Here is a 14,647-nt window from a genome sequence, read left to right on the forward strand (position 1 = left end):
TTGCGAACTGACTTTATATCATCAACCTTGTGCTGCTGACCAGACACTTCCTTCACAACTGACCATATGGCTTTAATTTTATCCTGTGAATTAGCTATTCTATTTGCATACCACATACTTTATGCCTTGCTAATAACATTTTTAAGCACCTTACAATACTGTTTGTAATGTGCTACTGTAGCTTGATTGTGACTACTTCTAACATTTTGATATAATTCCCGCTTTGTTCTACATGATATCCTTATCCCACTAGTCAGCCAACCGGGCTGTCCATTACTGCTAGTACCCCGTTTAGAATGTTCTAATGGAAAGCAGCTCTCAAAGAACATGAGAAATCTGTTATGGAAAGCATTGTATTTATCATCTATATTATCGGCACTATAAACATCTTGCCACTCTTGTTCCTTGACAAGTTTTGAAAAACTCTCTATTGCTGTTTGATTAACTTTCCTACGTAGTTTGTAATTAAATACGACATTGGTTTGAGTACAAAAACCTTTTAGTGTTAAAATTCGTGCATCATGGTCTGAAAGGCCATTGACCCTTTTACTAACAGAATGCCCATCTAGTAATGAAGAATGAATAAAAATATTGTCTATGAGTGTGCTACTGTCCCCCTTCAACCTAGTTGAAAAAAAAACACAGGTTGCATCAGATCATATGAATTTAGGAGATCTACCAACATCCTTTTTCTTGCACAATCATGTACAAAATTAATATTGAAGTCACCACATATAACTACTTTCTGGTACGTACTGTAATGTCCAGCTAGAATCTTGTATTTAGTATGAATGCTTGTGTGTGTGTGTGTGTGTGTGAGAGAGAGAGAGAGAGAGAGAGAGAGAGAGAGAGAGAGAAAATGTTCAAATGTGTGTGAAATCTTATGGGACTTAACTGCTAAGGTCATCAGTCCCTAAGCTTACACACTACTTAAACTAAATTATCCTAAGGATAAACAGATACACCCATGCCAGAAGGAGGACTCGAACCTCCGCCGGGACCAGCCTCATAGTCCATGACTGCAGCGCCCTAGACCGCTCGGCTAATCCCGCACGGCAGAGAGAGAGAGAGAGAGAGACACAGATAGAGATAGTGTGTTTGCTATTCCATCACGCTGAAACGGCTGGAAGGATTCGAATTAAATTTGGAATGGGGATGGTTTATCCCATGAGTTAACACTTGGGCTACTTATATATATCTACTTACCAGAAGGTTGTGTGTGAAAATGAATTGCAGCCTGCGACATGCGAATACCCATATTTTATTCATCCAATATTTGACAATGAGAGCGCTTTGGCATTTGCAAGAAATGTCAAACATTTACGAAACATTTTCTTGCCCCCCGCAAAATGATGAAAGGGAAAAAAGTTTATCACTTACCACATTTTCGCTTATCATGCAGTAAAATTGCCGCATGAAGCATGACGTTTCAATTTATTACTTGTTTACTATTAACTGTATTCTCCACACATTTTTCATACAGTATTCATGTATACCATTGAATGTACCAGCAACATTACAGCATTCTGCGACACATAGTTCAGGAGTTATGACGTCATGAACACTGAGAATAATGAAAAGCTGCCGCATCATACATGACGTTTTAATTTATTACTTCTTTACTACTAACTCTGGTCCCAATACATTTCGTAAGGAGTAGCCACATACACCGCTGGATGTACGTGCAAAATTACATCACTGTACGATACATAGTTCAAGAGATACGTTTTCATAAACATCGAGCTACGTGAAAATAAAAATGTAGGGCGAAATTCCCTAGTTATATAGGTGAAATAGATGTACAACTATGTGTGAAATACGTTAAATATATGTGAAATATATTTTATATATAAGTACGTGGGCAAAGCCACGGGTAAAATAACCTCCTCCTAAGCCAATGGAAGGTTTTCAAACAAATTTGTTACACCTTAGTTTTAGTTACGATCTGGAAACAAATATTGTATGGGTAAGAACTACTAGCCTCCTACTGTGGTGGGGATGGGCCTGATAACGTGGAGACAGAAGGCGGAAGATGGAGATGGATAGGCAGAGAGGGGAAGGGAGGATATTAACACAGACAGGAGGGAGGAGAACATGGTCAGAGAGAGGAGGAAGAGGAAACGGACAGAGAAAGGAAGCGAAGGAGATGGACAAGGGAGGGGAGAGGGAGTGATGTAAGACGAAAAGAAAGAGGACATGGACAGAGGGAGGGGGAGGAGAAACTGAACAGGGAGAGGGGACAGGAGGAGACCGACAGAGAGGGGAAGAGGAGGAGATCGACAGAGAGTGGAGGATGGAGGGGATGGACAGAGAGTGAGTGAAGGAGGACTTGGACTAATACAAGCTTTTTTTGATAATAACTGTTTAACCATGGAGCAGAGCTGGTATAAAATAATGAAGCTGCCGCAGTAAGGTAAAAAAATCCTCGTTTACAGAAACAGATACACTGAAATGTTGGGCGATGATGTCCTCAATAGTCAGAGATCTGTCCGACGAGAGTGGCCCATGAAAGATATTACAATGTAAAGGGATAAACATTGTTAGGAAATTATTACCCGTTGCAAGAGCACATTAAGATCAACAACGCTTCGTAATGAGCGTAATAGACAAAAGATTCCATATCAGTTGATTATGGGATCTCCAGTCAGTCAACACTGCCATCTGTCTAGCCCTATCTGTACAAAGCGACAAAAGCTGAAAGGACCACATGAGTCTTGGTGTGGGAATGGCAAGTTCCAGATTAGAAATTACCAGAAGAAGGTCAATGAAATACTATCCAGTGATGAAGGAGAGCGTTTGTTATACCTTCGACCAATTTTCAAATGTTCGCCGTTCATAGACCCTCATAGAGGTGTCTTAACAAACAAGGGAAAGAGAGAGAGAAACAGAGGGAGAGAGAGAGAGAGAGAGAGAGAGAGAGAGAGAGAAAGGGGGGGTGTAGGCTATATTCTTCTCTCTTCAGGTGTTAGGCGTTTGCATGTTACGTCGTCATGTTCAGAACCTCTTGTCTTTGGTTACTACTGAAATTTTCTGGTCGGTAATTCATTATTATTGTAGGCTTTCTGTTTCCATTCATTCTTGTGACATGATCTCTCCATTTGTGTCTATACTCCCTGATATGTTCATTAATGCTTTTAAGTCCCAGTTCTTCTTAGAGTGTTGTATCTCTTATATCACAAATAAAATATAGATTATAATGGAACTGTTTTGTGTAACTTTATGCCGATTTATTTGCTCGTCTTTTTATTCAGTGTTCTGTACATGGTTTTATTAATATAACTGAACCTTTCAGTTTTTTCGGTGTGTCTTTCTCGTTTGTGAACACTTTTCAAGAAGTTGAATTCATTCACTCTTTTTCTTTTCTGGTCATTTATTACAAATTTGCGTAGTACTAAATCTTTAGCTTCAAAAACCACGACTTTTGCTTTTCGTGTCGAAATTGTTAAGTAACAGCGTCTGGATGCAATATCTAATTTACTAATGTCTTCTTGAAGGTTGTTCTCTCAATAAAATTAAAAGAAGTTGGTCATCAGCAAAGAGCGTTGTCATTAGATAGTTTCGCTCGTTAAAGTGATGGGTGTAAAACTTCCTTTCTTCCATTATCTCAACATATCATCAACATAGACATTAAAAAGTATCGGAGACAAACTGATTCCATACCGTAAGACTAAATTTGTCATTACTTTAACATAATCTTTTCCTGCAATGGCAAATTTGGAATCTTGGTACATTTGTTTGAATTCTCTTAGTAATTGGTGTGACATGACTCTCCTTTCGACTATTTTCCACGACATTCCTAGATCGACAAAGGCGTTCATGTAGTCAAGAATGAGCAGATGTTTCTCTCTAATAAATTCCATACTCTTTTTAATTATTTGTCTAATGACAAACGTGTTGTCTGAGCATGACGTCGCCTTCCTGACCCCAGTTAGATCCTCCAAAAAGACCGCTGTTGGTCTTGGAGTAATTGTGATCTAAAATATTTTATGCTTATTGTTGAGTGTAGAAATGGATTTGTAATTCTCACAGTGTTTACTACCTTTTATCTTAAACATAGACGTTACGATGGATAATTTCCAGGTGGTCAGAAATTCTTTCTTTGTTCAGCATTTGTTCATGAAGAGAAGGAATGTATATTTCACTAGAGGGGACTCATATTCGATCAATACGGTATTGATGTTGTCCATTCTTGGCGGCTTCCTATTTTTCATTTTTCTGAGCTCGTCCTCCTATTCCGTCATTTTTATTTTGTCTGAACTTGGGTTTTCCTTCTCTTCAATTATGAACACTTCATGCGCTTTCGTACAAAGCTTCTTATATTAATCTAACCATTGTAAATTACTTATAGCATCGATGCTCCTAGAGTCTTTTCTTCCCTTATTGAAGTGCTTCTTTGTTTTACCCGAAAATTCTTTCCTCCCATAAATATCTTTTTCTACTTCTAAACTGAATCAGTCCCAACTCTCCTGCATAACTGATCTGTAGAGTTGCTTCACTTCTGCCGTTAGCTTCTTATATTCATATTTACTTTAGGTTGCCTTGTTATGTAGTGATTTAAGGTATGCAACTTTTTCTCTTTAATCAATCTCTCTATATATCATTCTAGTACTTTAATTTTTTGTTTTCTTCCCTTGATTCGTGTATCCAGTAGATTATGAGGTGGCTTTTGCTATTATACTTTTAACGTTCTCCCATTCTTGTTGCTAATCTTTAGTTCTCTTTATTTCGTCACTATATTTATTCAGTCGGTACGCGTGCAGTTTTCTAACGGCTGATTCTTTGGGCAGGTTGATTTCCCCGCTGCTTTTTATGAGTACTTGAATCAGTATTAATTTTCATACATCTAGCTTTAATGTTTCCTGTTATTAGTAGCATATGGTGATTCGTGTTTAGTTCTGCTCCTCTGTGTATTTTTACCACTGTAAACGTCATGATTGGTTTCCGATTGACAGGAATGAAGTCTATTATCGATTGTTACCTTCTCACTACCCAGTTCATTTTGTGTATCTCGCTATGCTTGAAACATGTATTCATAATACGGAAGTTACTGAAGCATTCGAAATACATACAATGTGATTCAGACCTCCTGTTACACAGCTATATGTGTTGAAGAGGGGCTCAGGAAAGCAGGAGCTGCTAATAAACTCATGTCTGCAAATGCGCCGATTGCATATACTTTGAACGGAGAAAGGCTATACATATGGTCAGAGGTCGGTGTCTCGTGTCAAGTGACGTCTTGTGTGACATGTCACGTGTCATCATAGAACAACCGAATGAAGTGAAGGGCATGGACATTAGCCGCCATTGAGATATTGAGAAGGTGGTGCATTACAGACTGGCAGAGTACTCGTTTTCCGAGTACGCTGACATGTTGCTCATCTACGGTGAAAGTGATTGTTTAGCGCAACACCTGTATCATGATTCGGTGGTCACAACGGTTTCACGATTTAACATCTCTGGACCTTTTCCTGTGAAGCTACAAATGGTTCATATGGCTCTGAGCACTCCGGGACTCCACATCGGAGGTCATCAGTCCCCAAGAACTTAGAACTACTTAAACCTAACTAACCTAAGGACTTCACACACATATCCCTGCCCGAGGCAGGATTAGAACCTGCGACCGTAACGGTCGCGTGCTTTCAGGCTGCGGCGCTTAGAACCGCTCGGCCACACAGGCTGGCCCTGTGGAGCTACATGAAAAGTACTACTTACGAGGTGCCTGTGGAATCGCAGGACGATCTTCTTGCACGTGTAATGCCTGCAGCGGAGGTCACTCAGGACACTCGAAGACTTATGTCATGTGTATGTGACTAGTGTTCGCAGATACACTTCGTGCAACGACAATCGCGGTCGCCACTTCGAGCATATGTTGTAGTTTACGCAGGTACGAGTGGGCTGATGCATGTGCAGTGTATCTTTTAATGCTCTTCCAAACGTTGCATTTTCAGAGAGAGGTTTCTTTCCAAATATTGCTGTCCTAAGTCCCCTTTACAACATCTGTAACAGTGTAAAACGAATTCTGAATCACCCTGTGCAGATGAGAGACTGTGAGACATAGAGAGAGCGAAGATACCAATATAGCGAGCACATCTCTTCATTGGTTTGTTAAGTTTGTGCTGGAGCGTCACAGAAATATGCAACCAACTCCAATGGGAACCATTTGATGTGTCGTTCATCACTGAGAGTCTTACGCCGAAATTCTTGCACTGGAATACAATATTATTCCCCTCCACTTCTTCCTCGCGTTGAACATGAAGGTAAACTTCAAGAACTAGAAAAGTGTTAGAAGGACACCGCAACTATACATCCAGTATACTGTTCGACACATGGTATACCCGGCCAAGTATCATATGCATGTCAATGGGCACGCTGTTTGGTAGCAGTAACGCGGCCTGCTGGATGATGAAATAATTTAATAAAAGATGTGCTGTGCAGGTGTGTTGGCTGCTGATGTTGGTGGGCGTGGCGGCAACGGCGATGGCAGCGTCGCTGCCTGAGGACCCCGCGTCGTGGGAGCCGGAGCCAGACGAGGGCCAGCGCACGAGGCGCTCGGGGTCCGGCTCCGGAGGAATACTCAGCTACATCAAGGAAAAAGTTTCCGGCAAAATCGCGCAGATCGCGTCCGCTTCGTCGTCCTCCGGCAGCGACCACGAGCCGCCACCAGAATACGGGCCGCCGGTCGTAAGTAGCGGAATGTTCCTTCTACGGCTGATTTTTTTAACACAATAATTAAATTTAGCAACCTTATCATACAACCAATTTAACAGTATTTGATCATCGGACATTACAGACACAATATTATTGCACTTACGCGTTTCAAAGCAATTTTTTTGTCAGCATGAGTAAAGGACAAACCAACAGAGTCGGCATGTAACTACTAACATGGTATATTATTCTAAGTGATTGCCGACTCGGCATGTAGCTACAAACATCGTCTGTTATTCTAAGAGATTGTTTTACTGATATGACAAGCCTTTGATTCTAGGGGCCTTAATTTTTACATACACTATGTGATCAAAAGTATCCGGACACCTGGCTGAAAATGACTTACAAGTTCGTGACGTCCTCCATCCGTAATGCTGGATCTCAGTATGGTGTTGGCCCACCCTTAGCCTTGATGACAGCTTCCACTCCCGTAGGCACACGTTCTATCAAGTGCTGGAAGGTTTTTGGGAATGGTAGCCCATTCTTCAGGGAGTGTGTAGTGGACTGACAAGGCAGCCAGTCCACAGTGACGGGTAGCCGAAAGGGCACACGTACACACACGCCGACTGGCGCGAAGTCTGGAACAGGATACGTGATGAATGTGATAAAGAAAAGAACGTAGCTACTAGAACACTTAACTTTTATATCGTCCTTTGGTATACAGCAATCTTGATGATACAAGTGAGACTCTTTAGATTCATGAAGTAACTAATGGCGCCTTGCTAGGTCGTAGCCATGGACTTAGCTGAAGGCTATTCTAACTGTCTCTCGGCAAATGAGAGAAAGGCTTCGTCAGTGTAGTCGCTAGCAAAGTCGTCGTACAACTGGGGCGAGTGCTAGTACGTCTCTCCAGACCTGCCGTGTGGTGGCGCTCGGTCTGCGATCCTGACAGTGGCGACACGCGGGTCCGACATGTACTAATGGACCGCGGCCGATTTAAGCTACCACCTAGCAAGTGTGGTGTCTGGCGGTGACACCACAGAGTGCTACACTGAGGAGAGGTACCGATGTCGGTCGGTGAGGCCTGGCACGAAGTCGGCGTGTCCAAACATCCTAAAGATGTTCTATTCGATTCATGTCAGGACGCTGTGCAGACAGAAACCTCGCTTGGACAGGTATGACACAAGTGACATCCAATCATTTGATCACGTTCGAAGTCCGTGAGTTCCGCGGAGCGCCCCGTTCTTCTCTCTCACGATGTCTAATGACTACTGAGGTCGCTGATACGGAGTACTTGGCAGTAGGTGGCAGCAAAATGCACTTAATATAAAAAAGTATGTTTTTGGGGGTGTCCGGATACTTTTGATCACTTAGTGTATGAATATACAGGTGGTTGACGATAAATGTCAGCCGGCCGGAGTGGCCGTGAGGTTCTAGGCGCTACAGTCTGGAACCGCGAGACCGCTACGGTCGCAGGTTCGAATCCTGCCTCGGGCATGGATGTGTGTGATGTCCCTAGGTTAGTTAGGTTTAAGTAGTTCTAAGTTCTAGGGGACTGATGACCTCAAAAGTTGAGTCCCATAGTGCTCAGAGCCATTTGAACCATTTGATAAATGTCATTTGGAGACAGCTTTTACTGAGTGAATTACTAATGCGAAGTTGTCTGTTCTTCTGAAGAAGACGGGTTTAGATCCGTCGAGACCGTGGTCATGATCAATTGAAAACAACCATTTCTTTCAACTGGTTAGCTGTACTTTATACCAGCTGTTTTGTACCCGTTGCTGTAGTGCAGCCGTGAGAAAAATAGTGCAGTTTTTTGTTCTTAGTATTGAGTTAGTCTTTCACATACATGGGTAAAGATGTATCATTCTGTATCTGACAGTAATCATTAACCAAAAATTTCGACCATTTTTCAAGTTATCTTTTAAGTTACTGTAGTTTTTCAAAAGTTTTCCAATGTGTGTTTCTGTAGGGCCTGCAAAAGACCCATTCATGACTCCTCTAACCTTCCCATTCCACTCAAGTTGTTCTCCAACGACAAATGCACTAAGGGAATACCATACGGACCATTAAAACTGCAACACCAGGGAGTATAACAACTAATGAAATTTTACGTATTGTGCATTTACACTATAGTAGGAAGAATCTACATTTCCTCCCTTCCGCAGTCCATTCGCGAATGGCGCATGGGAATGTACTCGTATTTTTGCGGAATTTCCACAGTAAAGCTCCCCATGATGCCCAACGCCCACCCTTGTAGCGTCTGAAACTGGAGTTTGTTGAGAATCTCTGTAACGTTCTCAAGCCGACTAAAAGATCCATTGACGCTACGAGCCGCTCTTCGTTGGATCTTTTCTATCTCTCGTGTTAATCAAGTCTAGTAAGGGTCCTGGACTGATGAGTCAGAGCCAAGAATCGGTCGAGCAAGTGTTTTGTAAGCCACTTCTTTCGTCGATGAATTACACTTCCTTAAGATTCTTCCTATGAGTCTCGGCCAGCGCCAGCTTTTCCTACTGTTTCTTTTATGTTGTCATTCCACATTAAATCACTCCGGACGGTTACTTCTACGTATTTTACGGCACTTACCGCTATCAGCTATTTGTTACCAATGGTGTGATCTCACAATAGCGCTCTTCTTCGTCTATTTATGAACAGTATCTTACTTTCATCTACACGCAGGGTCAACTGCCAATCCCTGCTCCAGTAGTCAATCTTGTGCAGGTATTCGTGCAGTCTGATACACTCTTCTGGCGTTGCTACCTTCATATAGACGACTGCATCATCTCATCATCTGCAAACAGCCTCATAGATATCCCTACGTTATCCACCAACTCAGTTAGCTGGATTGGAAATAGTAGCGGTCCCGTAATGTTTGCTTGGGATACACATGATATTACCTTTACACAGGCGCCATGCGCAGGAACTCAGCGCACCTTTTTCTGCGATAAGGCCACCAGCTGAAATCCCTCTTGTCGCCGCGCTCGACCCCTTGGGATTACAGCTCTCATGTCCTCCCCTCTACCTGGTTCATTTGTCTTGTGCTGTTCAGCTCGGTGAAGATGGCTCCTTTGTGTGTCAGTGTCTCCATGCGACTGTCTGCTTCAAATCCCTGCACATACAATCACAAGCAGAATTACCAACCATGCCTTTTAATACTTCATGCATTTATACATATCATGAACCAAACTGTTCAATAAAATTATCTGTTTGCTCCTCCTAAGTTATCTTTACACACAAACAGTTATTATTATTAATTATTTCATGATACTGGTTTCATCACTTGCCTTTCGCGGGCAAGTGCTCTACCATCTTTCCTTTTTTTTAATCCCATTTTTGTTGTTGGTATTTTTCTTTTTTTTTTCGTTCGTTGCATCTGCTCGTGGCTGACGTCGCAAGACACCCGTTTCAGTTCGTCGTTGATCTATTAACTCAGTATTTTTTTTTACAGAGGGCAGCTAACCCTCTGACCGAACACGCTGAGTTAACGTGCCGGCTACCATCTGAGCTACCCAAGCACGACTCACGCCCCGTCCTCACAGCTTTACTTTTGCCAGTATCTCATCTCCTACCTTCCAAACTTCAAAGAAGCTCTCCTGCGAACCTTGCAGAACTAGCACACCTGAAAGAAACGATATTGCGGAGCGGAGCGGAGCAAGAAGCATAATACTCATCAAAATCTTTAACTTTACGAAAAAACTACTACAACAGCTCATTTCACATAATGTATTAACCTCTGATCATGACTTTCACGAAAATCTAAAATTACAATAAATATTCTCCTAGCACTCCTACATTGACTCACTCACTCTCTAATAGATTACTGATTAAACAATTCTGTTCAGCAATTGTTATTAGTACTCCATCACTTTCTAAGTCTCATGCAAACACATCTTCTCCATGCTCCTATCTTACACAGTTGTTATAGTTGCATGGTTGGGTTTGGTTGGGTTGTTGCCGGGGATGTCATCGGCCTCATTGTATTATGGAAGGACGGGGAAGGAAACCGGTCGTGTGTTTTCAAAGGAGCCATACCGGCATGTGCCTGGAGCAATTTAGGGCAATCACGGAAAACCTAAATCAGGATCGCCGTACGCGGGATTGAACCGTCGTCCTCCCGAATGCGAGTCCTGTGGTTGCATTGTCTCATGCTCAACTGTCTGATCCTTATGTTCATTTACATACATGCATCGTAAATGTAATGTCATGCTTCAAAACTCTCTTATCTTTATTTTAATTTATGACAGGCATCTTAAATCTAATCTCACGTTATCAAGTGGCCCCAGTCATGCTTCATGCGCCGCTATGCACTCCAACTATCGTTATCATCCAACAAAAGGAAATACGTAAATACTGCTATCACTCTCGATTCCACATCATCTCTGGTCTTCCTTCATTTATACATCGTCTGCTTCCAACCTTCTCATCCCACGTTTCCTCATTTCCTGCTCCTAGACTATCCTTTCATTTCATTCGACGCCAAATTAGCCGTCCAATTGTACATCATGTTGCTGCCTCTGAAGCATAAAATTTCTGAGGTACCTTGCGTCTTCATATCCTACTCCTTTCGATAGCTCATCAGTTTTACCTCTCATTAATATTTAAAACACTTTATTTATCTTTACTTCACACGTTATTCACAATTGCAAAAGAAAATTTTAAGTCGTAAAAAACTGTTATGCCTACCCTAGACTTCTCCCACGTGTTTCTGTTATTCACCTTACTACCTTTCATGTATATTGTCTTCAGTTATTGTCCGTATTGAATGTTTGCCAAAAATTTTCATATTTTTCCTCATAATTTATCTTTCATAGTCTTTCATGATTTTTATGTGATTTCCTCCTTGCTCATCATACTCTTCTTATTATATTATTGTACAATGTCTGCGTTGACAATCCACGATGTGCAGTGTTCCTTCACACATGCATGCATGGTACAGATAATTTGGAACGTCCCCTTTTTTAACAATTATACACGACTGTGCTTAAACTGACGCACAATATTTTTAGCGCAACGCAATCTGACTTTCAAAAAAATCCCTACAAAAGAATGGCCCTGACTAACATTAACCTATACGTTTCACAAATCACTTACCTCACAAAAATCTTCGCTACTCAAGCTACTGCAATACTGCGAGCGCCACTACTGCCAGCTAAATAAAAGATTCAAACTACGGAAGGCACTAACTACTGATAGGGATAGTTAGCAAATGAAAGATATTAATAGAGAACAAACAATGTATTTACCTTGATATCATCATATACATATATATATAGAGCAGTTCATGACAAATTTCAAAACTCCGCCATCTCTCTCCCCACATCCACCACTGCTGGCGGCTCACCTCCAACTGCGCAACGCTACGCGCTGTTCACAGCCAGCTGCCTAACACTACAATGGCGAGTATTACAACAATGCAAAGCAGCCACAGGCCGGCCGAAGTGGCCGTGCGGTTAAAGGCGCTGCAGTCTGGAACCGCAAGACCTCTACGGTCGCAGGTTCGAATCCTGCCTCGGGCATGCATGTTTGTGATGTCCTTAGGTTAGTTAGGTTTAACTAGTTCTAAGTTCTAGGGGACTAATGACCTCAGCAGTTGAGTCCCATAGTGCTCAGAGCCATTTGAACCATTTTTTGAAAGCAGCCACACACTGCACACAGCACAGCCAGTGATTTTCATACAGAGGTGGCGTTACCAATAAAAAAACCTAAACAGCCTACTTACATAGCCCCCATGCTCCCCACAAAAAATTTTACAAATTGGTTTGGGCAGTGGCCAATACAGATTTGAAAAAAAATTTTTATAATTACAATAACAAAGAAATCAAATGCACACACTTATTGATACAATGTTGGTGAAAAGCTAAAATTTTCTCACAGTCCATAAAGACAGTCCTGATCATTCATCACATTGCAGTGTTTTTCTCAAAGTCTGAGCAGGAAAAGAAAATGCACACGGAAGTAGTGGATATCCATGCAATCTTGAAGAAGTAGCGTAGTCCTTCCAACGGAAAGACAGTGCTGACTCTTGACATGCTGACAGGTAATGGGCCACAACAGAGCAAACCCACAGCGGAGTCAGTCGAAGTTTTGAAGAGTATTGGTGGGTAGGTCATCACAGAGCAGACCCACTGTAGTCCTGGTAGAGATTATGGTATTTGTGGGCCACCAGAGGTGCAGACCCACTGCAGTCCTTGTAGAAATAGTGGTATTGATGGATCATCAAAGATGCAGACCCACTGTAGTCCTTGTAGAGATGGCCAGCAGCCATCCGTTGTGACTGTGCAGGTGCACAATCACCATTGAAGAGTCTTGCGGACAATAGAGCAAATCCATAACCACCACTTGTGCACTCACAAAGTTTTTTTAATTGTCCTTAGAACCAGCAATGCTGTTATCCAGTCCCTTGCTGAATTATTAACACACGTGCAAACACTAACAGTCCCTACTTCTCACATATTGTCCATATGCTGTGACCAACAGAAACGTGTGCAGTGAAATGTAACTTACAAGTTACTTAATTTGATGAACTGGTGTCAATTACAATTTTATAACATAAGAATACAATTACAAAGGTACAAAATACATCATTAAAGAACATAACAATACAGATAACATTTGTAGTACAGGTTTTACAACAGAATAGAAATAAACATATACATCAGTGTTACAGGAATTATGAGATAAGTAAACACATAAAGATCAGAAGAACTTTTGAAACATCAACTTCACACATAAGCATTAAAACTGAACAGAATAAATAATGTCTAAACATCTTTACTAAGAAAATAACATATTATTAATGCCAATTATATTTGAGTATAACAGTATTCCTCATCATAGTGAATGTAGCTTAGTATTAGAAGAAGAAAAAATTCTATGAAACTACACAGAGACAGGAAGAAAACAAATACACAAGGGTACACAAACACATAGCGGAATAATACAAGGAAAGGACAGGGTTTGTTTTACTGCAGTATTTTGCAAACAAAACTTTCTTTACTTCTTGGAGATCTCCCTTCATTCATCATCATTGCCAAAAAGTCCTATCTAAACCTCCTTCCTGTATTCTATTCATATTTCTTTCAAAATAATTATTTCTCATTGTACAATACTCATTTTGGCCCAAATCTTTTTTATATACCTTGTCAATGCATTGCTTCCAATTCATCATAGTTAGTTTCTTATATAGTCTACCCCCTCTTAAGCTAACTTAAATCTACTGAGCTCAGATGCTAAACTAAGGGACGAGGCAATGCAGCAGCAGATAAAACAATTAACGCAAACAGCAATGACAAAAAAGTGCAGATTTGCAAAGGAAGCAGCATTTTAGAAATTAGCGAAGCAATTGCAATATTACGACTAATATAAGGCAATGTGCAGCAAACAAGAAAAATAAATCTGGCTTAGCAGAGTAACACAAATTAAAATTCAGTAGCACTATGCCTGGCAAACAGCATAACTTATACCTAAACATGACAAAGTTCAAGCAGAAAAAGTATTACACTAAAAATGGCCATGTCTAATACCTATGTCACATCTTAACACTAGAGTGATGCATCACAATTTATTCTACAAAAGAAATTAACAAGTACTTGAAAAGAAAACTATGATTGCAGTTCCTGTGAAGGTAAATGTCTTTTTGTGCTCCCTCATTGTTTTTGAAAAAATTAGTATTTACTCGATCTGTAGACAGAAAATATTTATATTAGTACATCTATAAAATTTTATTTTAACCAATGCTGCAGTGCAGCTAGAAACTAGATATGAAATGAAATAAGCAATTACGCAAACCAAAGCATAAAAATATCATTCAATAGTCATGTGACATTTCATAAGTTAGTAGACATTCTCTCAACTCTCGTAGAAAGACGCTTGTCATAATCAGGTGTGCAGATGTAAAAATATTTCTCGTCATTTCATTAGGCATTTCTGTAAATATCATAAATTAAGAGCTCCACAGTGTCAACATATGTTTTCAAGTTCGACCGTGTCGTTTTTGCAATGC

At 40.8% G+C, this 14,647-nt stretch overlaps 1 protein-coding gene across 1 annotated transcript in view; it reads left to right on the forward strand.

Annotated features, from left to right (window-relative positions):
- The window catches only part of LOC126249647 (uncharacterized), a 275,730-nt gene that overhangs the window by 53,435 nt on the left and 207,648 nt on the right, over nucleotides 1-14,647 (forward strand). Inside the window, exon 2 of the mRNA XM_049951326.1 lies at nucleotides 6,436-6,681. Coding sequence (XP_049807283.1) covers nucleotides 6,436-6,681 — 246 coding nt within the window. The remainder of the gene's footprint in view (nucleotides 1-6,435; nucleotides 6,682-14,647) is intronic.

The sequence above is a fragment of the Schistocerca nitens genome, chromosome 3, assembly GCF_023898315.1.
Source record: "Schistocerca nitens isolate TAMUIC-IGC-003100 chromosome 3, iqSchNite1.1, whole genome shotgun sequence".
NCBI classification, from domain to species: Eukaryota; Metazoa; Arthropoda; class Insecta; order Orthoptera; family Acrididae; genus Schistocerca; species Schistocerca nitens.